This window comes from Exophiala viscosa (assembly GCF_022695815.1).
Source record: "Exophiala viscosa unplaced genomic scaffold EDD37scaffold_9, whole genome shotgun sequence".
Lineage (NCBI taxonomy): Eukaryota > Fungi > Ascomycota > Eurotiomycetes > Chaetothyriales > Herpotrichiellaceae > Exophiala > Exophiala viscosa.
In genome coordinates, this window is record NW_026944361.1 from 201,141 (window position 1) to 227,481 (window position 26,341).

At 50.9% G+C, this 26,341-nt stretch overlaps 13 protein-coding genes across 13 annotated transcripts; 6 read left to right on the forward strand and 7 right to left on the reverse strand.

The window, feature by feature from the left end:
• Positions 1-595: 595 nt before the first annotated feature.
• EDD37DRAFT_636189 (heat shock transcription factor) lies at positions 596-3,573 on the reverse strand. The gene is made up of 2 exons (XM_062816966.1): positions 2,646-3,573; positions 596-2,593 (listed from the first exon to the last, which is right to left on the reverse strand). The coding sequence occupies exons 1-2, from the start codon at positions 3,095-3,097 to the stop codon at positions 727-729; spliced, it is 2,319 nt and encodes a 772-aa protein (XP_062667667.1). The 5' UTR covers positions 3,098-3,573; the 3' UTR covers positions 596-726.
• A 168-nt stretch (positions 3,574-3,741) lies between these two features.
• Positions 3,742-5,103, reverse strand: EDD37DRAFT_495386 (NADP-dependent oxidoreductase domain-containing protein). Its single transcript, XM_062813389.1, has one exon. It carries the CDS (start codon positions 4,915-4,917, stop codon positions 3,973-3,975), a length of 945 nt encoding a protein of 314 aa, XP_062667668.1. The 5' UTR covers positions 4,918-5,103; the 3' UTR covers positions 3,742-3,972.
• Positions 5,104-7,361: 2,258 nt separating this feature from the next.
• On the forward strand, positions 7,362-9,289 carry EDD37DRAFT_611294 (uncharacterized protein; the record flags this gene model as incomplete). Its single annotated transcript, XM_062815280.1, has 3 exons — positions 7,362-7,742; positions 7,799-8,327; positions 8,379-9,289. 3 exons carry the CDS (start codon positions 7,362-7,364, stop codon positions 9,287-9,289), a joined length of 1,821 nt encoding a protein of 606 aa, XP_062667669.1.
• A 1,612-nt stretch (positions 9,290-10,901) lies between these two features.
• On the forward strand, positions 10,902-11,275 carry EDD37DRAFT_567368 (histone-fold-containing protein; the record flags this gene model as incomplete). Its single annotated transcript, XM_062814148.1, has 2 exons — positions 10,902-10,974; positions 11,031-11,275. Coding segments are annotated over 2 exons (318 nt in total), but the record flags the coding sequence as incomplete, so codon positions are not given.
• Positions 11,276-12,849: 1,574 nt separating this feature from the next.
• On the forward strand, positions 12,850-14,061 carry EDD37DRAFT_495607 (uncharacterized protein). Its single transcript, XM_062813394.1, has 2 exons — positions 12,850-13,134; positions 13,209-14,061. Exons 1-2 carry the CDS (start codon positions 12,935-12,937, stop codon positions 13,855-13,857), a joined length of 849 nt encoding a protein of 282 aa, XP_062667671.1. The 5' UTR covers positions 12,850-12,934; the 3' UTR covers positions 13,858-14,061.
• EDD37DRAFT_495573 (uncharacterized protein) lies at positions 14,061-15,529 on the reverse strand. Its single transcript, XM_062813393.1, has 2 exons — positions 15,124-15,529; positions 14,061-15,053 (listed from the first exon to the last, which is right to left on the reverse strand). Exons 1-2 carry the CDS (start codon positions 15,196-15,198, stop codon positions 14,265-14,267), a joined length of 864 nt encoding a protein of 287 aa, XP_062667672.1. The 5' UTR covers positions 15,199-15,529; the 3' UTR covers positions 14,061-14,264.
• Positions 15,530-15,763: 234 nt separating this feature from the next.
• Positions 15,764-16,951, forward strand: EDD37DRAFT_495994 (uncharacterized protein). The gene is made up of 3 exons (XM_062813398.1): positions 15,764-15,785; positions 15,975-16,145; positions 16,200-16,951. Exons 2-3 carry the CDS (start codon positions 16,091-16,093, stop codon positions 16,835-16,837), a joined length of 693 nt encoding a protein of 230 aa, XP_062667673.1. The 5' UTR covers positions 15,764-15,785; positions 15,975-16,090; the 3' UTR covers positions 16,838-16,951.
• Positions 16,888-17,380, reverse strand: EDD37DRAFT_567777 (RalA-binding protein 1; the record flags this gene model as incomplete). The annotated part of the gene is made up of 2 exons (XM_062814165.1): positions 16,888-17,049; positions 17,105-17,380. 2 exons carry the CDS (start codon positions 17,378-17,380, stop codon positions 16,888-16,890), a joined length of 438 nt encoding a protein of 145 aa, XP_062667674.1.
• A 329-nt stretch (positions 17,381-17,709) lies between these two features.
• On the reverse strand, positions 17,710-18,840 carry EDD37DRAFT_495570 (Endoribonuclease L-PSP/chorismate mutase-like protein). The gene is made up of 4 exons (XM_062813392.1): positions 18,228-18,840; positions 18,029-18,156; positions 17,930-17,969; positions 17,710-17,876 (listed from the first exon to the last, which is right to left on the reverse strand). The coding sequence occupies exons 1-4, from the start codon at positions 18,390-18,392 to the stop codon at positions 17,817-17,819; spliced, it is 393 nt and encodes a 130-aa protein (XP_062667675.1). The 5' UTR covers positions 18,393-18,840; the 3' UTR covers positions 17,710-17,816.
• A 449-nt stretch (positions 18,841-19,289) lies between these two features.
• On the reverse strand, positions 19,290-20,128 carry EDD37DRAFT_652150 (NADH dehydrogenase Fe-S protein 6; the record flags this gene model as incomplete). The annotated part of the gene is made up of 3 exons (XM_062818431.1): positions 19,290-19,484; positions 19,538-19,705; positions 19,757-20,128. 3 exons carry the CDS (start codon positions 20,126-20,128, stop codon positions 19,290-19,292), a joined length of 735 nt encoding a protein of 244 aa, XP_062667676.1.
• Positions 20,129-20,323: 195 nt separating this feature from the next.
• Positions 20,324-21,732, forward strand: EDD37DRAFT_495617 (proteasome component PRE6). The gene is made up of 3 exons (XM_062813395.1): positions 20,324-20,548; positions 20,595-21,087; positions 21,136-21,732. Exons 1-3 carry the CDS (start codon positions 20,518-20,520, stop codon positions 21,479-21,481), a joined length of 870 nt encoding a protein of 289 aa, XP_062667677.1. The 5' UTR covers positions 20,324-20,517; the 3' UTR covers positions 21,482-21,732.
• On the reverse strand, positions 21,608-22,494 carry EDD37DRAFT_495400 (uncharacterized protein). The gene is made up of 6 exons (XM_062813390.1): positions 22,365-22,494; positions 22,257-22,300; positions 22,131-22,204; positions 22,023-22,084; positions 21,865-21,966; positions 21,608-21,816 (listed from the first exon to the last, which is right to left on the reverse strand). The coding sequence occupies exons 1-6, from the start codon at positions 22,367-22,369 to the stop codon at positions 21,735-21,737; spliced, it is 369 nt and encodes a 122-aa protein (XP_062667678.1). The 5' UTR covers positions 22,370-22,494; the 3' UTR covers positions 21,608-21,734.
• A 207-nt stretch (positions 22,495-22,701) lies between these two features.
• Positions 22,702-24,612, forward strand: EDD37DRAFT_636226 (fungal-specific transcription factor domain-containing protein). The gene has a single exon (XM_062816967.1). It carries the CDS (start codon positions 22,748-22,750, stop codon positions 24,536-24,538), a length of 1,791 nt encoding a protein of 596 aa, XP_062667679.1. The 5' UTR covers positions 22,702-22,747; the 3' UTR covers positions 24,539-24,612.
• The last annotated feature ends 1,729 nt before the right edge of the window (positions 24,613-26,341 follow it).

Below are 26,341 nucleotides of genomic sequence, written 5' to 3' on the forward strand. Positions count from 1 at the left end.
CTCTTGCTCCAACGACATTGAGACCACCGATGCTCCCGGGAAAATAGAAGCAGTTCGTGTTGGCGATAGTTGTAGTGGGATCCCTCTTCCCACCCCGACCCAAGCGACCGTCCGGACCGGTAGCTACTACCTATATACGTGAGTATCTCCTTGGTAAAAACATACTCTAGAGCGTCGACGTATATCCCCCAGAACAGCGCCTTAAGTATCACTCGTAATAGTTATCTAAAGTCCCTAGGGTTATAATTGGGGTCCGCTAGGATGTACTGCGCTTCGTCCAGTACGCTGGTACAGATCACCCCACCAGGAAGTCCTTGTCGACGATGGGTTGGAATTGGGCGAACAAAAAGGTGGTAGGGACAGACGACTATGCCTAGTAGCAGTCGTTTGTACTGACGTTGGGCTTGGGGCACTCGCTGTACCGGGATTAACAACGCCAGCGTGTTTGTAGAGGGTCCAGGAACCGTCTTTAATGTTGGCCTCATCTCCGATGGCTAGGGCAAACAGTCGACTATCAAACAGAACACCTGGCACAACGACCAACCAATATCGCGTTAGCGCGCTGGAAGACAACGGGAACAACGAAACCAGACGACTTTGCGAATGGGGATCTTCTAGTATTCATTGAAGAAGGTGCCATCTAGCTGGCACATGGTATCGGTATTAATCATTCACTCGTTAACTCAAAACATAGAATCCAAGTCTTCACCAAGGCTTCAGACCAACTCAGCCTCGTCGTCGCTTCTGTTGACCACCATCTTCGTCCACAGCGCTCATCTTTCTTCCCTTACTGCGCGTAGCCGGTCCCTCACTCTGCTTTCCACTTGAAGCCGACTTGGGTGTGGTCACAGTGCTGCTAGGCATGCTCTCGACGTGTCCACCACCAAAGTCACTCGCCGTCTCAAACTTCGGGTTTCCCGCGCCTACACCCGCCCCTGCAGCGTCAAAGCCCATCGCAGCAGCAGGGTCCGGGAGATTGCCAAACAGCTCGTCATCGTCTTTGTAGTCCGCAAAACCGAAGTCATTGGCGCCGTTGGAATCTAGACCGGTGTTACCGAAATCGTAGTTTCCGTTGGGGTCGCTGGACATGTCGGGAAAGTAATCGGCGTGGTTCAGGAAGTCGTCAATGTCCAGCGGCGGTGGCGGTAAAGATTGACCATCGCCAATGCCAGGGATTGAACCAGTCGGACTGAGTGGTTGGAGGAGGGAGGTGAGGTTCTGGACGCTCTTATCCTGCTCGGCTTGCATCTTGGCCAGGTTATCGAGATCGGACGACGTGTTCGCTAGACGCCGACGGAAGTTGGCTGGACCAGAAGGCGGAGTTGAGTTGATGAGTGCATTGTCGCTGCCCGAGGGCTGCTGAGTGGAGTCGTTGATCATTTTTAGAACGTCCGCACGTTGGGATGTACTTAGTGGACCGTTACCCGTGGTCGCCTCGAGATTGTTGAGGACATTGGAGAAGTCCTGTGCTGGCGTGGTTGGGGACGCACTCTGGTTGATGTGAGCATTGGCATTCTGGATGACCGACATCATGTCACGTTGAGGGAAGTTTTGATTGTATGCGGAAGGCTGCGGCGGAACTGTGGTACTCGGAGTGTTGACGCCCATATCGAAAGCTTCCTCTACACTGGGAGTGAGGACAGTTTGGTGCGAATTGCGGAGATTCTGAGCGCGAGGAGGATAGGGACTGTTGACGGCGCTGGAGCGAGGTGAAACGGTAGTCGCTCGACCTGGCTGGGCCATTCCGTTGGTCAGTAGGAGTTGCTGTTTCTTAAATGGCTTCCCTAGACCCGGACTGGCGCCGAGATTGACGTCGTCGAAAGAAAAGTCTCCGACGTCGACGACATTGGCCTGGCTAGCTCCATCAACCGGCATGGCGTTGTTGGAAAAGAGGCTTGCCATACTGGGCATGCCCTCGTGTTGACCTTGAAGACTGCGGTTGTACACCGTTGCAAGGAAAGTCAGGATCGCATTGATGGAGTTTTCATGACGATTGTGCTGATCCTGGAACGTCGTGGCCTGGCCGTAGAGCTGCTCATGTTCACGTTTGATTTGTTGCATCATGCGAGCGATCTGAGCCTGTTGATTCCTAATCGCAGCCAGTTCGCGTTGCACTCTACCGAATTGTTCTTGTGTGAGAGCTGATGAATTGTTGTTGGCAGGAGTGAGTTGACCTGGTCGAGCGCGCACACGGGTGTCCGGGGCGCTTGGGACATCCTCGACGAATTCATCCGCATCTTCTTCGAGCTGGTCGTTATCTGCCTTACCCTTTCTTTTTGACGCCGTTCCAGTGACATTCTTTGGCTTTTGTATTAACCACAACAAATCAGGGTGACCTCGGCGGAAGTACGGATTGGAGTATTCACTTGGGCTCTTGTGCTTCTTCTCGCTCGCACGCATGGAGTTGTCGGAAAGGCCAACTTTCTTATGAAAACCGTACATGTTGAGTTGCCGGACAAATGAGGCATAGTTGTTGTGTTTGAACAACTCCGGGATGAGGGTTTTCGCAAATTCATCCTCATCAAGGACAATGAACGAGTTGCCATCGTCTGACCAACGGATGAGTTCGGTATTTTTGCCATCTTCCAGAAAACTATGGACTGTTAGTGGAATTGTCCTTATCTCGCTTGTGATCACTCCCTTACCTGTTGAGCTTTTGAACAAATGGGGGTATCTGCTTTCTCTTGGCTTGGGAATCTCTCTTTGCAACCTGGGCGCGCGCCTCCAGAGCGGATATGTCATCTTCCCAAGCAGAGTCCATGGATTGTGCGCCATTTGTGGGATCAATCCATGCGCTTCCATCTTCACTCATCCGAGTACGAAGCGGAGCGGCCAACTGAGTCATGGGTCTTCGGGTAAGTTGTGTCGAAGGCTGCGCATTGACGTGAGGATAAGTGTTTGCATTTAAGGCAAAGTTGTTGTCGTTGTATGCTGGGACTGTCTGTCCAGTTTGACCCCACTGGAAGAATTCATCGTTTGAGAGGTTTTGTCCGAGCCCGTCATTGTATGCAGGTGTGGGATTCGGCATCTGAGGAGGGAAGGGAATCGGATCTGCTCCTGGCGCAGGACGCTTCCTTGAGACGCCCTGGGACGCCATGATAGCGTCTCTATGGGATGAACAAGGAGATGCTGCGAGGGAGAGTTGTGGTGGAAGGGTTTGCGGAATTTTGTGAAGGTCTGAGAATCGTGGGATCAAGTACCCCTCGTTGTCGTCGCCGAGAATCAGCCAAGGATTGGAGAGGGTCTGTTACAATTGTCGACGACTAAGTGATCGCGGGTGAAGGGTGAAGGGCTGGACAAGTCGAATCTATCGCGCAAGCACAGCAAGAACGGAAGGTAGGTGGTGTTAGGTAGGCCCAATGGGTGCGTGTCGGAACAGCGGTCGATATCGAACAGTGAGTGACGGTGACTGACAAGGACTATTTGAGAGACAAGATCACTGATCAAAGGATCCGTGAGTGTGCAAGGGTGGTTGTGTATGTACAGACGAGGCTGAGATGAACAGTGGTACGACAATTGCCTGATCGCAGGCTTTTGCTTTTGTTGTACTTTGGGCTTTGAATTGGAGTCCCGGAGCCTTTTTAGGTATGACATCGCCATGACAAAAAACTTTACGACTGGTTCATAGGTCAAGGCGCAATACCAAGACCTGCTCCACCGTTGGAATTCGGATCCAAACTGGGCATTACCAACAGCTGGGCTGTAAGGTCGGATTATTAAACCGGCGGAGATGGGCTAGGGTCGAACAATGGGACCAGTCTATGCTAGTATCCCAGAAGGATAGATTCAATCGTGATAATCGAGCAGCACTTCTGAAATGGAAATGGCAGAAACAAGGTAAACCACGAGAATACGATCTGCATGATAGTCTCTATTCATCCTACAACTTCCTATCTTGCCGGAACGATATTCCAGGCGACCGATAAGTTGCAGTTGAGTCGAGAGCCTTGGTACTGCTTCATTCTGCGCCGGTCATGGCCTTGGTTGACCTATAAGTTTCCGGAAAGCCCGGAGAGCACTCTCCCATTCCTGTGGCTGGGACTCTGCCAGACTCTTGACCTTTTGTATGGCGTCCCAGTCTTCCTGCATGTGCTTCAGGCTCTTTGTGCCGTTGAGAATTGTGACATTGCCCAATCCCAGCACAAAACCATAAAGAGCTGATTGTGGAGTGATACCAATCTGCTGTGCTAGAGAGCCAACCTCGGCCGACCAGAGCAAGTTTGGATTGCCACTTAGCGTCCAGAAGCTCTCGTAGATGATATTCTTCTCCTGGCAGAACTTGCGTACACCAATATCAAACTTTGTGCTTGGATAAAAGCGGTTCTGGACAACACTGGGTTTGATCGTGGATCGCTCGTAGAGATCCATCAGAGTGAACAGGTTGCAGTTTGATATGCCGAGATTCTTGATCTCGTTCGGCACGTATTGCTCGAGCGTGTGCCATACCTCCATCGTTTCCTCGATATTTCGCATAGGGGAATGCAGAACAAGAGTGTCGATATATGGTTCTCCGTTGTCATCATCCTTGACAACGTCTGCGAAATTGAAGTTTTGGAGTGACGAGATCACTGATGCGTTAACTTGTTCTGTCACTGGGCTGGTTTTGTCGTAGGGCATGTTGTCCGGATCTTGACCTTGGACGCTGGTAAATTTGGTTTGTAAGTAAATCTCTGAACGTTTGACTTTTCCTTCCTTGATAGCTTTGGAGACTCCAGCAGCTACCAGATCTTCACGATAATGCTTGGGTTGCGCCGCTGTGTCCACGGCAGTAAAACCATTGCAGAGAGCTTGGTAGACAAGTTCGGTAGTTGCCTCCTTCTTCCAGGCCGTCCCATAAATGAAGGCTGGAATCAATTGCTTCGTGGAAATGTGCGGTGCATGCAGCACCAGCTTCTCGAAGATCGCCGAAGCTGTCATATTGTTGCTGGAATCCGCCGAGAATAGGAGCACTCAACCCAACGAGTATGCTCAATCTTTTATCAATATATGGCCAGGCTTATGAGAGCCTTGCCCCAGACGGAGAGTTCCCTCTCGCTTGGGTGCAGTTGTCAGTGCTAGTTGCACGTGAACTCAGTGGCTTTCTGTGGTTGTGATTGCGAATGAACAGCAGGTCTGAAATCAACGATGAACGTTGTTCAGATAGTGGATGAGTGTGGCATTCATCGTACATCACTTTCGGATCTTAAAAGAGTGGGCAGGTGCGGTAGAGCCTCACTCTAGCCTAAACTTGACCAGCCAAATTATGTGAGCTGGGTGGAGCGACTGTGCAAAGCACTACTAGATGTACTATGGTACTTCAGAGAACTCAGGGTCCCAAAATTTGTCACTGGCCCTCAGACGATAGCATGCTGTGTGAAAGCGGATTGCTGAGGAATCCTTTGTCCCTGTGGCTTGAACGTCTGTCCTCATTTACACCGCGAAAGTGTCCGCGGACGCCCTCTCTTATGTGTTCTGCGGCGGCTGCGTGACCTGGGATTCGTGAATCCCTAGCAGGTTTTCTACGAGTGATGGTCAACCATCACATTTGTGATGAGATCTTCTCTAATCTAACTTACAAGCCTTCTAGATTTGTCGACGAGCTGCTCCTAACTTTCCGACGAACTATGGCGCAGACTTCAACTGCAGATCACACTCGGTTAGCCTAAGGGGGCCCCGGAAAGTCATCACAGCAGAGCTAGTCGTTGCAAAATAGGAGACATCAAAAAATCTGGTTGCCCGTCACAAAAATTGCACGGCTACACAGATGCAGTGCTGCACGTCTGTCAACAGATGATCTGTGTCTACTCATGCCTGCACGACATTCCAGTCCCAACAGCGATGATCGATCTGAGTTTCAGCAGGCTGAACCCGTATGGGAAAACACTTGAGGCGGATAGCAGCTCGCACATCAATCCGGCCTCAAATGCACCCAGATCAAATCTGGTTAGTCGGGCTCATACATGAAACTTTGAACTAGCAAGCACCGGCATCGTGGATGATAATGGTGATGAAGAAGATGTGGGCACGAGGCTCTGACGGTAAAAGGAGTTTGGCAGAAAACGCATGTCTGGGGTTGGGGCGGATTCTTAGGCAGGAAACATGAAACCCAGATCTTCGCGGCACTCGGTAAGACTGACCTAGTGGCAGAGGCCGTCATCGCTGCAGCCTGAACAGTGGATGTAAGTTATTTGGTACAGGTCATGCGGAAAGAGGTAGATTGATGTTCAACAGGGGGAAAAGGAGAGCAGTCGAGGATGATGGAGGAGTTTGATTGCGCTTCGGCTGTGGGAGGAAAAAAAGGAGGGTGGATATTGGAAAGGCTGATGGTGCGTTGATATGTCTCAAGAGAGATCGATGCGCGTACGTGTCTTGGTAGAATGTCGAGTGTTTGGTTCTTCTGTGGCTGTCCTTTCTGAGCCGACTGCACCCTCAAGAAGCTGCCGTCAAGTTGCATGACTTTGTTGCAAGGAATGGTTGCAACGATCATGTTCACCTCGCTGATAGGTGGTGAACCAAGCAAAAACCAGAGTGAGGGAGAGTTTCGAGAGGGAAAACAGGGGGTAGAAGACACGCTAATTGGTTAGCGGGCGGAAGTCGTTGGAGGGGCCTTTTTATTGCTTCCCGGGCTGCCAATGTCAACCTGCACCTCTAATCATCCCCCCCATGTCCTTCGTCGTGTTAGCCTGGAGTCTGTGGCCCGGTACGTACTATGCTAGCCCAGATAGCCTGCTTTTGGAGTCCACGCAGCCACTCATTCTCCTAATTTCTTTGTGCTCCGAACATCATCCACCAACAACTTCGGAATTCATCTTTTCTTTCCTCTCATCCCAAAAAACTACAGCTGGTTTGCATGCTTCATTTGCTTGCAGCCGCCGACTCATCATTGCATTACTGCTCACTCCCCACACTGGCTCATTCGCCTTGACTGTCCTTTAATATGTCCGACTAGACGATTTTAGACGCCTCTGCTCAATTTTCTCACACCTCCTGTGCCTGCGCAAGTCGTCTCTCAACTCGAGTCACTTCGAATCGGTTTATCAGAACCCCTTACCACAAGCGCATTCGCTTTCTCAACTAATATCGCAACGACTCGACCTCCATCAAGTCCGTCCAGACATCTTGAACGACTCCATACGACTGCTGCATCTTGTTGCGCCTACGTGCCCTTTAATCTCCGCGAATTTTTTGACGTCTCGAGAAATTGACAACAACGAACCCAACTCGATTCAATCCCTATCCTGCTCAAAACAGTGAGCCCATCGAAAAGCATCTCCGCAGGCGGTTACTCGAGACCTCTGAGGAGACTGACTTAGACCGGTTTGGTCAGTGTCGAATTTGGATGTGAAATAGAAGCACATACCTTGCACAAGTCGCGTCTCATGATGGCAACTTTCTCGAATGCCTCGGAGGCTTTTTACGATGATCTGTCAGGCACATCTCCAAGGGCATTTAGGAACCCTCAAATGGGTCGTCAAGGAAGGTCTGATGGATACGGAGGCATCAACCCTCCCATGTTCGCCCACGAACCCTCCGTGCCATCCATGCGTTTTGATAACATGAGGGATGCCTTTGGAGCTCCGATGCAAAACCCGAGTGGTGGAAACGTGCACTTCCCCTATGATCCAGGAGCTGCGCAAACTTGGGCTTCAGGAGGTGGGCCACCACAATCTTTCGGCAATGGAATGGGAGGCATGCCTCAGAACTCCAACTATGGACCCTCCCGCACTGTCAAGCCCAGTCGAGGTCGCGCCGCCATTTCGAACGTAAGTTCTGACTGTATCTGATGTATGCGCAACCAATACTGACTGAATCCGTGAAGCTCTGGTATGATCAGCCTGGCCAAATGCAACAACAATCACAACATCCTACCATTGTCGGCCCACGCGGACCACCTTCAAGCCGTAACGACCCTCACGAAGATGACGACGAATTGATCCCGACCGCCATCGTCATAAAGAACATCCCTTTTGCTGTGAAGAAAGAGCAGCTTGTTCAGTTGATGGTTGACATGAATTTACCACTTCCGTACGCGTTCAACTACCACTTTGATAATGGTGTCTTCCGTGGCCTAGCATTTGCCAACTTCACCTCACCTCAGGAGACTGAACAAGTCATCCAAGCACTCAACCATATGGATCTAAGCGGTCGCAAGTTGAGGGTTGAGTACAAGAAGATGCTTCCACTTCAAGAGCGGGAGCGCATTGAACGGGAAAAGCGTGAACGTCGGGGCCAACTGGAGGAACAACATCGACCAGGGCCACAACAAACCCAGCTTCACAATCAACTATCATTGTCTTCTATTCCCAGGGACACGCCATCGCCATTGTCACATCGTGGCGGTAAACCCGGTGCGTTCCTAAATCTCATATGTGTGAAACTGCGCTGACTATCGGTGTTAGATATTGACATGAATGACCCTAAGACGCTGGAGTTCTACACCGACATGACACTCTTCAAACGGGACACGTCTCGTGAAGTTCTCATCTTTCCACCAACATTGGAACCGCATCATCGCCGCATTGTCCATACTCTCGCCCATCATATGGGTCTGGCGCACTCCTCGCGTGGTAGTGGTGAACAGCGACAGGTTCACATTCACCGGCCTGGCCCCGGTACCAACATCAGTCCTCCACTGCCAGGAGCCTTTGGTCCTGATGGCATGCGCCAGACTCTCGGACGATCCTCTACCGCTGACTTCAGCGAGGGCAGACCATATGAAGGTCCTGTCTTCAACACACTCCGCGGCCAAGCTTCGGTGGGATTGTTGGACGTCGATGCGAACGCCTATGGTCGCGTTGCAGACAACAACCTCCGAAATGCCAAGTCGTTTGCCGATTTGCGATCCTGGAGCCCTTCCCCTGTACCGTCCTCAGCAAGCTTCCCAGCAGCTCTGCAGACTAACGGAGCCCGCCTTCAGGCACTTAACGACCCAGCCGGTACTAATGGCACCCCAACTGTGACACCCACCGCGTCCTCTAACCCAGGCCCAGGTGTCAACCGGGATGAGCCATTCCTCATCTCTGGCTTCTCCAACCTCACCATCAACAACAACGGAAACCAGACAAGCCCACGACGCCAAAGAAGCTTTTTTGGAAATGGAGCTGAATGGGAAAATAATCAAGGCTACCAAGCTACCGCCCCGATTGGTAGCAAGCGGACTGTCAGCATCGGACCTGACAATGGATCCCAGAATGCTAATCCCATGCGTCAATCACGCGGCCCTGGTGCCAATAACGCCATTGGCTTCCGTCGCCAGAATGGACGTGGCAGTGACGAACTGAGAGCGGCCGCTTCTGCGATCGCCGAATGAAGAGACCACCTTATACCCCCTTTTTGATGATGCTCTTGCTGAGCAATGACGAGTCAATGATCCACGAATGACACGACTACCCTCCCGCCCCCCCTGGAAAAAGAAAAAGTTAGACGCATAGGGCAGCTACATGACTGCATGATTGGAAAAAGATTGTTGTAACGAACTGACAGGATTCATGGTGCGGCATTACAGCATTCTGTTCACGAAAACGCCCGAGAAGAATGATTGATCTGATTTGTATACTTGTGAACGGCGAGGTCGGAAAGAGACAAGGGTGTATGCATGCATGGGAGTTTGGAAGAGGATCTCCAGATGCTCCGTTCTCATTGACTGCTGTGCATTCGACTTGATGTCAAGGAGCCAGTCTCCCATATCTTTGTCTTGATTTATGTTTGTGGAATTTGGGGAATGTATGAGATACACTCGTTTTAATCGCTAGGCGGTCAGAAAGTTGACTGCGCATAATATGAAAAGTGCTGGATCAGTATTCCAAATCTGTAAAATGATATCCTGCTTGTCCAGTGTAAATCGACGAAGGAAATAGGAACCTGCTGTTGATTTACGTTGGATTGTCAGCTGCTACCTGGCGAGCTGCTACTTGAGGAAGAGCAGCATTACATAAGCGCCAAGTCTGTCCATATCTTGCTTTGCTCCCTCCTCACCTCACTTCCACCCCTATTGTGATATTGTTTGGGTGAGCAATGCGAAGCTTGCCAGTTCCAATCTGACCAGAGCGTGCTTGTCAAGGTGATGTTCGTGCCTGTGACATGTCTACAAGCACACGTATCGGCTGAGTCTACGGCAATGCACTGACATGGCCTCCTATCTCTTGTTGGTTTGGTGCCCGATTTCAGTCTGCGACAATACCTCCATTCCTCCAGCTCACACCCTCCAATTTTACATTCTGTTGACAGTGAGACGACGGAGCAACTGACACGTCACAGACTCCCCTACTTCAGATCTCAGGCACATTAGGCAGCCGTCTGTCGGCCTGAGTGTGTATTCACTCTTGATGGCGACCTCACCCAAAATGCCAAGCTTGCGCTAACCCATAGTCGACTAGCGGTCATTCGCATGTTTTTCCACCCGTCAAAGCACGAGCATTCTGATCTGCGGTTGCTGCCCTCTCATCCATTCCCCTGCCACCCACTTACTTTCCAAACTATCTCTATCAGACATCCGACGCGTCTCCGACTATCCATCCATTTCAACCCCATCAAACTCCCATCTCATACTCAAACCAATTCATACTAATCACCCACCCATTACAAAAACATAATGGCAGGAGGCAAAGGAAAGAGCATTGGTGGAAAGGCCACTGGCGCGAAAGATTCGACAAGCAAGAGCCAGAAGTCGCACAGCGCAAAGGCAGGCTTGCAAGTGAGTCTCCCATATTTCGATCCTGTGTCTACGTGAATGCATGCACATTGCAAAGACGGCGACGCGACCCAAATCATTTCTCTCATTTCGAACTTATCTCACCTGGCGCATTCGCGACAGGCGATTAGGCTGCTATGAGGGTTATACCTGAGTCTGTTGTCTGCATTGGTCGCGCATCATGTTGCGCATTGTTTTGGAATCATTACAAGGATACTAACGCGTCCTGCACCAGTTCCCTTGCGGTCGAGTCAAGCGTTTCCTCAAGAACAACACTCAGAACAAGATGCGCGTTGGTGCTAAAGGTATGCATTTACACGATCATATTTTCAGAGTGGCAAACCCTAACACGCGCAAACAGCTGCCGTCTATGTCACCGCCGTCCTCGAATACCTTACCGCCGAAGTCCTCGAGCTCGCAGGCAATGCCGCCAAGGATCTCAAGGTCAAGCGTATCACTCCAAGACATCTCCAACTTGCCATCCGTGGTGACGAGGAACTTGATACTCTGATCCGTGCTACGATCGCCTTCGGTGGTGTTCTTCCTCACATCAACAGAGCGCTTCTTCTCAAGGTCGAGCAGAAGAAGAAGAGCAAGGCCGAGTAGAAGGTGCAACATCAGGGCCCTACAAAACTCGAAACTCCGAAAATATCCTCCCAACTCGGCGTCTCTGGGCATTTCGCGGATTCAGGCTGATGGTGGCGTTGGTGGTTTGGAGCATTGAGAATGAGTGTACGATGATGGACTATTGCAGACAATAAGAATGCGGATCCCCAGGAGGTTGTTATTGCATTTTTGTACAAGGCCTTCGAGAACGTCGAGCTTTGCTTCACTTTGAGTTGGATCAATTACACAAATACCCTGTTTCTGATTTGACCTCTACATTTCTGATTTGTCACAGGTGATTCTTGCTCAATGTCTGTTGCCTGCCATTTTTAGGCAGCGGCGCCTTCCCCCTTCTCTTCTGCCTCCTCGCTTCCAGCTTTCCATTCGAAGAGCTGGGATTTGTGACACTGTTTGCTCCTGCTGAGACACGCTGACTGATTTGCCTTGTCCACCCGCCATATATCGATGACTGAAAGCCTCGTCTGTTCCACTGTTCAAGTCAGAATCTCGGCTCGTTCAAGTCGAAATGTGCTATGACGAGCTGCCCCGAGCCCATGATATTTCCGAATGCATAATCATGGCGATGTCCAACTTCACGGAGCGTCTTTGTCGATGTCCAGGGAAGGCGCGGGTTCGCTTTACAGATCATGGCGTGAGTGTAACGTACGGAGGTATTGAGTGTTACCCACATGTTTCAGAATCTTGTGAAGCTCACGAGACAAGGGCACTTCCAACAGTCCAGGTTTATCTGAACCCGTACGACCAGACGTCGAGTCTGCCGATGTTGGACCGGCTGAGATAGTCGAGGTCCCACAAGACTCCTGACTGCTGCCCATGTTCGACACCAGCACACCATGTACTCAAGGTGCGCCTCCTCGAGAGTGTGAACCGGCTGCAGTTTCGGCCTGTCGCGCTCTTGTACTGCCGCGGTTCCTGTTTTCTACAAAGTCACCGGGGCAAGATGACTGTCGCACTCCAAGTTAGTCAGTATGCTTGACCTGGGTCGCGCAAAAGATGCTGAACTCATACGCATTTTTACTGTGACCAGCTGATTGATGTCCAGGCCAAATGAGGTGCTTGAAGCTGTGCCACAAGATGGTTGTGCACACGCAGGCTGGTGCCCAGCAAATATTGTTTCTCAGGGGCGCTGCGCGTCCTCGAGATATGGATGGTGGCCCACATGAGTACCAGTTCTGTCGTGCGGTTAGTACTGGTCTGCTCGTTCTCCTCTACAAGCCACGAAAGGTACAAGCCACGAACCTTTCCTTTCTTGAAGAACCGGTTGCCTGCACACAACCACGGTCCTCTTGCTACTTTCACCTTGCACTTGTATTGAGCCACATCTCAGTCGACGAATGGTTGCAACCTCATATCAAGACAATCAGCAGCCAGGTACCATCCAACCAACCGATCAACCATTGCAAACCTCAGACACATCAAGCCATACTCCGCTTGTCCACCTGGAGGCGGAGACCGGTGCTGTCTTAAGGCTACGATACCACTCCAAAAGAAACCTCACGGTTACAGTACAAAGCATAAGTGACGGTCTGCCGGGTCCGACCTACGCCCCGCAACAGCCAGTCTAGTCAAGAACCCTCATCTATCACCATTGCTACGAGCAAGGGGGCCATTGTGAAAGAAGACACGAGCGGCACGAAAATGCCATCGTCGAATCGACGAGCCTGGATAGACTCACGGGGCAATATTCACTGGTTCACGAGTGGTCCAAGGGATGAGTATGAAGGTAGAGTACCGCGGTCAATCCCCAACTCGAAAGGACATAGGGTGAGATTCTCATGCTCGACGCGTGGGGGCGGTGGTCCTCCAAGCCGCAGCAGACGCAGACACAGGCGGGCCAGGTATGACACTCCGGTTCACGACCGTCTTATCCTAGAGTCCAGATATGATTGAAGATGTTGATCTTTGTGTTCAGGCACTCGGGAAACGGTGATGCGTGCTTAAATCTTGAAGGCCGGTATGATGTGGATGGACAGTACGACTATTATGACATTGGCAATGCTGCGAGGGAGAGGATAGTGAGGAACTGTGAGCATGGGGCTGTGCCGCAGCTTTGTGAGCGGTGTGAACAGCGTGGTAGGCAACGAAGTCGGTCTCGAAATCGACCTCCGTCTCGACGTCGATGGCGGAGTTCTTGTACGGACACAACATGCAGCACCTGCAGCACGTACAGGTTTCGGAGATGGAGTCCAAGGTCAAGGTCGAGATCAAGATCACAAAGGCGGCGAGCAGGAAGGCGTCAGGCTAGAGAGACGTCACGGTGTGATTATGGCCGTGGCCGCGACTCAGACCGTGATGTCGAGGTACGGTGCTATGGTGCTGTTGGGCCTGCATACGCCGTTTCATACGGGTATAACTATGGCTCCGACTATGGGAACGGGTATGATTGGACACGAGGTGCTGCTAGCAGCAGGCGTGGGAAGTCCAAGTCGGTATCAAGAAGGAGATCGAGCGTCATGGAGCAAGATGCAGAGGAGTATATTCGTGTTGCGAAGGCCGTGGCGCGGGCGCAGAGACACGCGGCTAGACAGGAGAGATGGTCGTGGAGGGAGTATGGGAGGTGATGTGGTTATTGACAAAGGAGCCCGGTTGCAGTCTCTCTCGTTGTACTAGAATAGATCGTCGACTTGTGATTGACCTTTATGCCGTGTGATTCATGCATACCTATAAAGTTTGTAGTTCGATCATATCTCGTGCATTGAACTCCAGAAGAAGCCTCAACACGGCTCTTTTCATTTACCAACAAGCTCCCTTGTCGTCGCATAGGGAGGTTGTGGGAAGAGCTTGTGGTTTTCTGATCCCTGGTATGGATCGAATGGTTGCACTCACTCGTTACCAGTAGAGTGTCCAACATGTGGTGCCGAGGATACTTATAGCACTGGCGTTCCTTGCTCAGCCACATTGAAACATGGTCGACGGATAAGATGCTCATTTAGCACCTGGTGTATTTTCAGTACAGGCTCCGCCGAAATCAAATCGTCTTCCTCGCCTTCTTTTTCATCTTGTAATTCCCATCCTCTCTGCTTCTTTTATGCCCGCCACCACCACCACCAGGATGTCCTCCTGTGATCGGTAATCTTCCTCCGCCTCCGCCTCCTCCGCTCTTCGGTGTCGTTGCAGCCATACGTCCATGCTTAGCCTCCATCGCTCTTCTGACTTGGCGCATTTCTTCATCCGAATCAGCGTCTTTTGAGCTGTTCTTCTGCCTCTTTCGTGACGGTGTGTGCCGGCTGGACGTGTTCTGTTCCTCGTCTTCTGATGCATCTGACGCGCTGTCCTCGCCTTCGTCATCGGCATTCTGATTTTGTTGAAGGCGTGACTTCCGCTTCCCTTTGAATGACCCGTATGCTTGACGGCCGGAGTGTTGGTGCGACCATATATCCTCGTCGTCGTCGTCTTCGTCTTCCTGGTCGTCGTCATCTTCCAGCGCGTCGAATCGAGATCCGTTCGTCCCATTGGGTCGTGGTTCTGGTTTTGCCTTGGGGGCTCTCATCTTCAAGTCGAGAACCCATTCTGTATCTGCACATTCGCCGCGGTTGAATGTGCTTATGCCTCCTCTTGACAGCCCAAAGGTAGTGGTTTGTGCATCTGATGTCTGACTTGACGCTGCGGGCGTGTATGGTGTTCCGGGGCCTGATGTCGAGTGGGAGTGTGTTTCGCTTTCGACTCGTCGGCGTTTCGCTACTGGCTCGGTCACTGGTGTTGATGTTTTGGAGGCTGCTGGGATAGACGTTGTAGATACTGAGGCTCTTTGCATGAACTACGGGGAAGACAACACTTAGGAAATCTGTTCACGGCATTGAGCCAGGATGCGGTAGAAGGAGACTCACTTTCATGTTCATTAGTCGTGAAGACATTTGTTTTGCTGGCTGCTGCCGCGGCGCTGGTGTACTTAGCCCTGCCATCTTGATGCGTGTTGTGGGTCTGGGATAGTTATGCGAAGAGATGTTGAAGGTGTCGAAGATAGACAATGTCCTGTCTGATTAGTTCTATCTCTGAATCGTCCTTTCTTCAGTAGTAGAACGTGGATTCAGTGAGCAAGCCCCACGTATGCGACAACATCAATCGCAGGCTCTTGGTACCAGTGAGTCGGCCTTGTCGTGATGTCGGGCTAGTCTGGCGGATCACAGGTTGATGGACATCGAAATTGGAAAATTGTTGATGCGCGCGTGAAGTGACTGGACATTAACCGACAAATAGCCAACAACACCAGCGTCGAAAAGAACCTAGCAAAAGGCTTGTTCAATCGTTCATCGCGGATGAGGCTGAAAAAGCAGTGCACTGGAAGAATATTTTGCCGCAAAAAGCTCCATATAATTAATCTCTCATGGCCGGGCAAGGCTGCTCGCTTCAACTTAAAAAATAATCACGTCTTTTTTTTTTCCTTCGGTGTCGTTGTTCTCTCCAGTGCTCCAGCAATAATGGAGTTGCCCGGCTTGATAAGAAAAGTAAGATGTGGCCCCGCGGAGAGTCAATGCTCAAGTTCTCAAAGGTAAATATAACCGAAATTCCCCTGATATAATATGGTGAGGGATCATCTCTTCCTTTATCTATGCCCTTCCGTCATAGCTGTCGCGCGACATCATCGCCTCACATAATTCCGCGCACATACAAAAAGAGATGGCAGCTCCCCAAGCTCTTGTCGATGCAAATGCGAATAACCAGAATACCATGGAGCCAGAAAAGGATTTTCCCCATTCTCTACCTCTGTTGACGAGGCTACGGCTGCGATTTACGGACGACATTGATTCGAAATGGGCGGATATAATTCTTCTGGGATGCTTTTACACTACTGGGATGGTGGATGCTATTGCTTTCAACACCTGGAGTTGTTTCGTTGGCATGCAGACAGGTTGGTCCACAATGACTCCCATTTCCAGTGACGGCCAGACTAATATAGTTGCAGGAAACACCATATTCGCAGGCCTTGGAGTCAGTCATCTTCCTGACAACGTTCCGCGCTACACTTGGGCCAAATCGCTGGTTGCTATCCTATCATTCTGCTGCGGAGCTCTCTTCTTCTCACGATGGCACCGAACATTTGGACCTCTCAAGCGATGGGTGATCATGTCCTCATTTTTCATCCAAACCTCGTTCATGATCATCACCGCCTCATTAATCTCTGCACGCGTGGTTGCGAAAACGGAAGAGACCGCCGATGCCGGAACCAGCGATATGACTTCCCAATTCCCCTGGCACGAACTGTGTCCCATCGCTCTGTTGGCTTTCCAGAGTGCTGGACAGATCGTGGCAGGCCGGATGCTGAAATATAACGCCTTGCCGACCGTGGTTCTGACGAGCTTGTTTTGTGATCTGATGAGTGACCCAGATCTGTTTACGGCTGGTTTACTCCAGGACCCAGACCGTAACAGGAGGTTCATGGGCGCAGTGTTACTGTTCGCTGGTGCAACGGTCTCTGGAGCTTTGGTCAAGACTTCGATAGGATATTCTGGTGCTCTATGGATCGCAACAGGTGTAAAAGGTGCGATGGTACTAGCATGGTTGGTATGGAATCCAAAGAGACCTCCCAAAGGTCAACGATGATAGAGCCAGAATTGCTCCAGTATAGAATCGCGTCAATGTAGAATTGCTGTTCACCATCGCTTCTCTCCTTGGATTGTCGCTACCACTTTTCTTGAATGTTTGGAGGCGCGAAACTCCAGATACCAGATTCCTTGCCATGTGCCGGTGTTCAACGCACCGTCGGTAATGGGAATCGTCACACTGGCGCCCACGAGCGCTGACTTGATGTGTGCCTAACATGCGTCAGTGTCAAGAATCTCCCCAAACCAATGGTCGGTGCATGCTTACGGGCATATCATCCAGTCCTTCTGCAGAGTGTCTGTACAAGTTTCCCTTCCTGTCTTCCGGAGCTAGTCTGTCTAAGGCGTCGCTCATGTCTTCCCTCACATCAGTGTCCCAATTCTCATTCAGAGAGATTGCGCATGACGTATGTTGGATGAAGAGGTTGAGAAGGCCGACTTTGTAGTCCTTGATCTCAGGCACCGATGATACGACGTGGTCGGTGACAAGGTATGAGCCTCGAGACTTTGAGGGGAGGGTAAACGTTTTCTGGAACCACGACATATTGACTTCCTTGAGAAGGCTCGGTGTCAATCCGTTCGGAGTACAACCAGGTGGGCAATTGATGATCGGAGGGGCGGGGCTGCTGATTGGTCTAGTCGAGTATATCAGTCGTAGAGGGAGTCCGAATAGGAAATGTGGTAGTCCGGGGAAGAGAGCGAGGGAGAGAATGAGGACGGCGACTACAGTAAAGTATTTGGATTGGGTGATGCTCGTGGTAGGCATGTCAAATGAAGATGGTCCTCGTCAAGTCGAAGAGGAAGAAATTCGGATGCAAATATACGTCATTGAAGCCGGTCTAACTTACTGCACAGGCTGTATCTCTCCGTCCGGTCTATTCGTTCTTCGTTTCAAACTCCGCACAGCATCTTTCGAGTGCCAGTCATGTTTCGTTCTCGATTTTCAGGAACTTATAAAGGGGCCGATGGTGCAGAAAGATCTATCGTTCGGCAACAACCTCGATCTCGACTAAAGCGCCTTCCTTCGCAAGTGATGTCACCTAGCATGAGAATCAGCATTCAGTTTCGTATTTCCTTGAAAAGCAAGCCTTACACCAATGAGTGTAGAGACTGGATATGGTGATTCGAAGTACCTGCGAGCATGTTATTCGGCGCCGTTGTGATCTCAAGTTGGCCCATCCCAAGTACACACCTGTCCCAGACTGCCATGACATCTCTATACTCCTGCATCGGAATGATATACACTCTCCTAGTAAGGATGTTGTCCAGTGTCAATCCACACGCCTCCAAGCAGGCCTGAATATTCAAGATAGCACGTTCCTGTCGTGAAAATTCACCGATCAGTCCTCTTCCTTTCGTCCAGACAGTTCTGAAGTATACTCCCGACTTACCGTTTGTGCTGCAATCCCACCAGACACAATTTTTCCGGTCTCTGGATCGTCTCCCATCCAGCCAGCCAGGTAGACCATACCGTTCTTTGCCTTGACGACATGGCTATAGTTTCCGTTGGGCTTGGGAGCTTTGGGTGCCCAGACCGCTTGACGACTGGATGGCATATCGAGTTCGGATTGGTATTAATATGAATCAATCGTAACACTCTCTTGAACCGAGGAGTATGAGAATGCGATCGAGGCGGGATATTCATCAAGCTTCGGAGTTCGGCATCTGTATGAGAGAACTACAACTTTCGACCCCCACCTTTGAGATATACGTCCTTATCGTCCAAGACATGTCATTGCCATACAGTAGGGGTCCGATTCCATACCATTCCCTCAGATGTCAAACATGCTGGCCGGCAAAGCAGAGGATTGACTACACATCAATAATGTCAATAATGTGGGTCATGCAAACGGCAGCAACAATGACGACTTCAACAACGTGAAGCAGCAGAGTATTCAGCACTTGAATTCTAGAAGCTTTCTACGTAACCGACATGCAGGATCTAGGTACGACTATGTCTGCTCCAACTCTGCCAGAGATAGACAAGGTCCGTAAAAATTCATGATCATTTCTGCAAGAAGGTTTGCGAGGAAGGCGGAGCGCCACGGCGGCTTCTGCAAAGGATCTCTCGGCGCGTACTTGTACGCCTGTAGGGAGGACAATCAGCGTGGGACGCCATATCGAGGACACCCGTTCCGTAGAACTTCTTGGGAGTGCTGTAGTCGCGATAGTGAATAATGGCCGTGGCGCTCCAAGCGAATCTGGACACTCGCAGAATTCTGGGCCGTGCATTGGTGGAACGAGTATTTGATAGTCGAGTAAGGCTCCCCGACTTCTGATGAGCGACGTGAATGCGAGCCAGTGGGCGAATACTTTCGTAAGGTGACATAGCCAACTGTGCGGTGTGTTGAGATAGCAACGGAGTGTAACTGGAGGATGGAAACTCATGTCATGATCTGAACCTGTGGTATTGTGATTGACGCCGAATATATACACGCGCTTTATCCCAGTTATCATCTCTGCTCGAAAGCAGTATCACCCACAGACTGCGCCATATGTTCAGCCCTCATCTGACCGTACTGGCCTTGTACCTCGCCTTTCTGAGTAGGTGTCTGAGGCATGACGACCTCGGCAGGGTCCCCTGTTGGCTGCAGTGGGTATGAGGTCGAAGGTAATGATTCGAGGTACTTCTTATGTTCCGTTTTGGCCTGTTTTGGTCTCTGTCAGAGTTCGATCTCATGGCAGCTTGAATCAGACTTACATATGGCAGACCACAATACGTGCACCAATTGATTTGTGGCTTGTCCACGTTGATAAATATTCTAGGATGACCCAGGGGCCCACCACCACCATCGCAAGCCACACGTTTGTCGGCTACCCATCGTACGGGCTGTTTGTGAATGAGCTCGATCGCAGCATATGGGGCGGGCTAGAAGCTCTCTTAGTAATTGTCACATTTCCCACGGGAGTATATCCGCACCTGTGCCTCGATGATTGTCTGTTCGAATCGCGGGCCTGACATTGCCAGGTCCCGGGGCATCTGGTTCCGTGACCATGGCTTTTCTCTGTTCGGTGCTTGTAGTGTTCTTTGCTTCTCTGCTGCCGGGACCAACTCTTGGTAGGGCTCGTCCCTGGCGCCCATGGCGTCGATGGGTAGTGTCTCGTTCGTTTTGGAAACATTTGGGGTGAGCTTCCGTGGGTGAGGATCGTTGGCTTGCTGGAAGTTCTCGCCGGTGCCGGGGCCTTGTCTCAGGAGACGGATCGACGTTGAAAGTGGTCGGGAGCAGGTGCGCGAACAGCAGGCTGCTAATTGGGGGATTTTCGTCCGCATCTGTGGTAACATTGAAGCCATAATGGCGGCAAGTCAATCTGCTTGTCGCTGTCTATGAGATCTGTGGTTGTTGAATTGTTGTAAAGAGGTCATCGAAGCTCGGGATAGCGCAGCCAATGGGAGCAGTTGCAACTCAGAATCTTAACAGTAATAAGGCCCCATACTCCACCGCAGTCTTTCTGGCCAAGCATTATAACTCCAGACGAACAATACAGCTTGGCAGATTGAAGGCAGCGGCCGTGGACGCGGCTCATCATCGCGTACTCCGTACCTGCAACAGCATCTCCAATACCTCCTGTGCTTTGAGCAATACTGTTTAGCCTACAAATCAACCCGACCACAACCACCACTCTTCAATCTCTTGCGAACCTTTTTCAACATAACTCGGCTGTCCTTCGACTTTCGTAGATATGGCTTCCGGTTATGACCGTGCTCTTTCCGGTAAGTTCGCCGTCAATCCATTGATGGTCATTGCTAACTCTCGCAGTCTTCAGGTATTATCACCAACCTATCCCACCTTACATTGCTGACCGAAATAGTCCCGATGGTCACGTCTTTCAAGTCGAATATGCCCTCGAGGCAGTCAAGCGAGGGACTTGCGCAGTTGGTGTCAAAGGCAAAGACATTGTAGTGCTAGGATGTGAAAAGAGATCAGCAATGAAGCTCCAAGACACCAGAATCACACCGTCAAAGATCGGTCTAATCGACACAAACGTCTGCCTTGCTTTTGCTGGTCTCAACGCAGATGCTCGGATATTGATCGACAAAGCAAGGCTAGAAGCACAATCACATCGGTTGACGGTAGAGGACCCTGCCACAATCGAATACATCACAAAATACGTCGCTGGTGTACAACAGAGATACACTCAGAGTGGTGGCGTCAGACCTTTCGGCATCAGCACGCTTATCATCGGCTTTGACAAGGGTGACAAGGAGCCGAAGCTGTACCAGACCGAGCCATCCGGTATCTACTCTGCTTGGTAGGTTGTGTCTTCTCTTCGTGGTTGGGAGATGCTAACTAGGAGCAGGAAAGCCAATGCCATTGGCCGCTCGAGTAAGACTGTGCGAGAATTTCTTGAGCGAAATCACAAAGACGACATGGACCGAGAAACCACCATATCACTGACTGTCAAATCACTACTGGAGGTTGTGCAAACCGGTGCGAAGAACATTGAGATTGCCATCATGGCTCCAGGCAAGACCATTGAGATGCTGCCCGCGGAAGATATTGAACAATATGTGAAGACGATCGAGGCTGAGAAGCAGGAAGAGCAGGCCAAGAAGAAGCCAGGTCGAGCAGCGGCGTCAGGCCCTGGCACATCAACTTTGCCCACGAGACCTGTTGCTGAAGGAGAGGGCTCAGGCGACACCTGATAGTGATCGGAACACTCTTCATTCGTCCTTTGCATGAGCGACCGGAGTTGTGGCGATAAATGGAGCCAAATCAGGCCTCGACCATCTTGATCCTTAGTCGTGTTTTGCTTCTTGTGCCTCTAATGATTAAAGGAATCCCAAGCAGTCGGCATGGCAAATCATGATTGAGCAATTCTAAAATCTAGGCTGGCAGCATCTGTCGGCATAGTTCTCGAAGCGTGATGGCTGAGTGACAATCGTAGTCCACCTCGCTTCAACCCAGCCGCGTAGCCGCATCCTTGACGTCGAATATCGAACGCTGCTCGGCCTGTTGGACTCGTTCGTCTTTCAGCATCCTTTTTTTGGGTCAGCCTGTAATTTGTCTCCCATACTAGAAACTTTACCTGGCGTCTACCCTCGCGTCTTCACCCTCAACTTGTAACGCCGCTTTAGGAGTGAGCGCGTCTATTACAAAGTGATTGTCGCAATTGGGACAGTACTCGTCGCTTAAAGTCCAAGTTAGTCAGACTATCGTATCCCAGCCGGTCGCATTTAGTATTACCTTTCGTCCCAGTCCTTCGTGTTCTTCCTGAACGCTTTCTTGCACTTCTTGCAGATGAAAGCCTAGAATTGTCAGCCGCAGCAGAGACATGATAATCAGCAAACATACCATGTCAAAAGTTTGCATCAACGGATGGGTTTCTTGCTCGGCATGACATTCTGCACAATCGAACCATTTCCGGCCTAGGCATTGGTCAACAGCGTCCAGATGTCTCTGGCATTGTCGGACACGTACAACATGGACTTCTGATCGATACTTGCGCGTTTAAGACGTGCTTGCTACCGATATGGTCAGAGCGTTCAGGGCTGAAGCCTCGTCAGGGGCAGCATGGTGCAGACTTACCACATTCTGGCACCCGTTCAGCACCTCACGGTCTCAAAAAGTTCCACTATCATGCACCGGCGTCTTTCTATCGTCCAGTTTCTTATATACGTGGTTTCTTGCAATTGAGGAGATGGTCTGCATGTCTATGATCAAGGAACAAACATCGCGAGGTTTGGTGTTTGATGAAATCCCGAGTCATGAGCAGTATCACGTGCTCGCAATGTGACTCGCGCGATTGTGTATCAATTGCAATCGGAATCTCTGAGACCCCATTGGCTGGTGATCCTCGGCCGGGCTCGGGCTACCCACCTTTATCAGCCTGAACCTCATTCCTACATTTTATCGTAACATCCTTACCGTGGTCAAGCATCTTCGCCGAGTATGTGCAACGTTTGTGAACTATGTCAGGAGAACCGTGTGTGCAGCAACCTGTGACGGTTTCAGCGTCTACGCGACGAAGAAATCTAGCAGGGAAGAGGACGAATTCTTTGGGTTGGGCAAGCACAGATTGTCACACCTGTGCAGGCCATCGTTACTGCGACAGAAGAAGGCCAAGATGTAGCGCCTGCCTCGCCGATGGAGTGGTATGCGGTGGATATGTACAGTCTCTGAACTGGGACAGAGGGAAAGTGCGAGTGGAGAGACCGAGGTCCGAGTCGACATCGAAGAAACCAAAGAAACGACCCTCCAACACTCAAGCCTCACCACTGCCACAGCCTTCGGCATTCGTGTTTGTCGACCAAAGTGAGCCATCAGAACGGTCAAAGAAGCGAGCCCGAAAGAATTCATCGTTCAGCGATTTGAGCACTGTCAACGCAAGCCCGCGAGGGTCGGTCGGCCGTGGATCAATTTCAACAGCCAGTGATTCTATGTCATCAACCCTGTCGGACTCTTCGCAAAACCTGAAGTCTATTGCAACAACCCCAGAGCCATCTTCCGCGCAGAGTATGGTCATATCTCTATCGCCGCATATTCGACGTCATCCCGGTGATCTCGAGGACGCATTATCTTTCTATCACTCAACTTTTTCCTACACGACTCTCACGTTTCCCGTGTCGGTGAATCCTTGGCATGCGGCGCTCAACTCGATCCACGACGACATCCCGTGCGTCCGCTATGCAGCGATAGCCCTTGCACAGCGACAACAAGCGCATCTTCGCAATAAACGAGAAGGCCTGGCTGTCCTGGACCTCAAAGCAAAAGCGCTCTCTATCTTCGCAACTCACCTGGGCGACCTCTCCGTCGAATCAGGCATTAGTACCTCGCTGCTACTTGTGGCATTGGACTTCGCCATGTCAGGCTTCGAGAATTGGGCAATCCACCTACGCGGAGCCTTCCAGATTCTTGAGTCGAATGGTGGTATCCGGCTTGCGGAATCCCGCCAAACCCTTCGGAGTCAGACAGTGATGCTCATATGGTATGACGTGAACGCTGCCCTGCTAAGTCGTCGGCGGCCAATATTCCCAAGATATTACCTCGAAACTCTGATGATCTGGCAGAGCGACACGGAATGGAGCATTCTTGGGCTAAATGGGCTCCCTGATCGAATGTTCCTTGACATGTACGATCTTGCAGTGGCCGCCGCGCAACCTGAATGCTGTACATCTGAAATGACCTCAGCCTTTGAGGCAAGGATTCTCAACTCCGAAACCAAAGACCAGGAAAACACTCAGATCGTGTCTATGTCAATAGTTTGGAAATTGGGGCTTTTGCTTTATTGCAGGCGGGCTCTGTCTTCAGGTGTTTCTCCAGATTTGAGTGACACAACTACGCCTACACCCAACGATGCAGATTCACCACTCAACTTTGATCTGCACACACCTCATAGCTTGGCATGCGAGATTCTCAACATCGTTGCTGACCTTCCGCCAGACAGCAATTTTCAGAAACAGTGCCTCTTACCAATAGCCCTCGCAGGCGCGGAGGCGACCAATCGCCACTATCGCAGAATTGCGGAGGAGTACTGCGATCGGTGGAAGGAGAGAACTGGGATGTGGATTTTTGATTCCGTAATGGCGTTCATGACTGGTGTTTGGGCGAGGAACGATTCAGATATAACTGTATCGGAGTTACAAGGCGATGGCGATGACGACTCTAGTGTGTCGCCGTGCGACATAGGGACACGGAGCATCACAGTGCCTTGGACGGAGATATACCCACGCGGTGTCGAGTACGGATTTCTGTTCGGCTGACGATATAAAACGACAAAATGTAGATACCTGAATGAGCAAAGACCAACGAGCGTCGAACATAACCTTAACCACGCACTCGTCTTCCCGTGTTCATTGTGGCCTCCGTGCGATACCCTTGGCAAATCGACCTTCCCCTCGTCGCTGGGGGATGACAGGTATACGGACAACGTCCATTAGGGGGAAGCTTCCGTGCTCGTCGTGCGCAACTTCGGCACGGCACCCCAGCATACTCACCTTTGCCGAGTAGCGCGTGGCTGCGCTGCGAAGCCTGTCGACCAGCATCACCTACCGTTCATCATGCCACCAGACATGAATAAACCGAGGAGATCTGCCGAAGCAGTCAGACCCTCACCTGAGGGTACGTACCTTCCTACGTACGCCTCCTTTCCCGATCTCCGCGTGGTGCCAACCTTATCAGATTATCATACATCTCGACCGGTCCGCGACATCTAATAGTTTCAGCATAGAGACTTTCGTTTCGCTATCAATAGTTTCGAACAAAAGACAGTACTATAGTATAACTAGTACTCACGACACTTTTGACAGGAACCTTTACCAAGCGTGCCTGTAGGGTGTTCTCATGGCACTGGAGACCAGGTCCGACAACCGACCGTCCAGAATCGCAAGTCCACCTGACAACGCAGAAGCAAAAAAGAACCAGACACATGTCAATGGACTCGCACACGTCAGAAATGAGAATACGCACGTACTGTATACCACATGTGCAGCAACAAACACACAGACTTCACCTTAACACAGACCCACAGACGTCCACAAGTAAAATAGATCCATTTAGCCGCACTGCCGGATCTTCGACTAGGATTTTGGGGATAAGCGAAAAGCCGGCACGTCAAAAGGAGATTAGATAGTACGTAGGTAGGTATTGATCAAAGACAAAATACTGTGTATGGTCAGACCGTCAGACCAGAAAATATCTTTCTCTGCGACGGACGAACACTCTTGGAAGATGACCGTCACCCAGTGAAAGATGACACCGGCGCCCCCCCTCGTGCTATGCCAAAAGCCACAAACATACTGTGGTTGCACAGACCGTCACCACTCTAGGGCATTTTGTCTCGGGTCCTTTGTCATCCGTGCAGGTCCCAGGAAATGCCATGCCACACACCACACCACAGTACCTCCGGGAGGGGAGCGCCAACGGGTAATGACGCATCGAAAATACGGGTTCCTGGGGGACCTACTAAGTTAGGTACGGGTTTGGATTCCCAAAGACTAATCAACCCAGAGTTGCCCAGACAAGGGCAAGCGTGCGACCGCCCGGCTGGCGAGATATCCGCGGACTAATGCAATATAACAAAATGCATCTTAGTCCACAGCCGGCCATTGGATGGTCGACGTCAGTAAGATATGATAGTACCGTTAGTACACACCTACCCGCAACACCAAAGAAGTATCTACTACTCGCAAAGGAGTGAGACATGCATGCTGGTGATGCGAGTACTATGTACACTTAGTAATCAGTACATATCGTGATAACCACACCACAGTAGACTATTTTTGGGCGAGTAGCGTCATCATTCCTCTGCGATGCGAGATACAGCGGGCAACAGCCTGGTGTTGTGGTCGTGTGCCAGGCGATCTTGCGACCTTGCGACGTCGTGGTCAGCTGAAGCAGCAGTGCGCATGCCCAGACGGCAGATGCGAGGCGCCAACAGCTTCGCCAGTTTCCGCTACTATCTCTGCGCTAGAGATGGTCTCTGCCGTGCCGTGTGGGTGGACTAATATGGAAAAGAGAAGCTCCCTAGTTCCCAAAGTTGACGACAGTATGCCGACGATTACAGT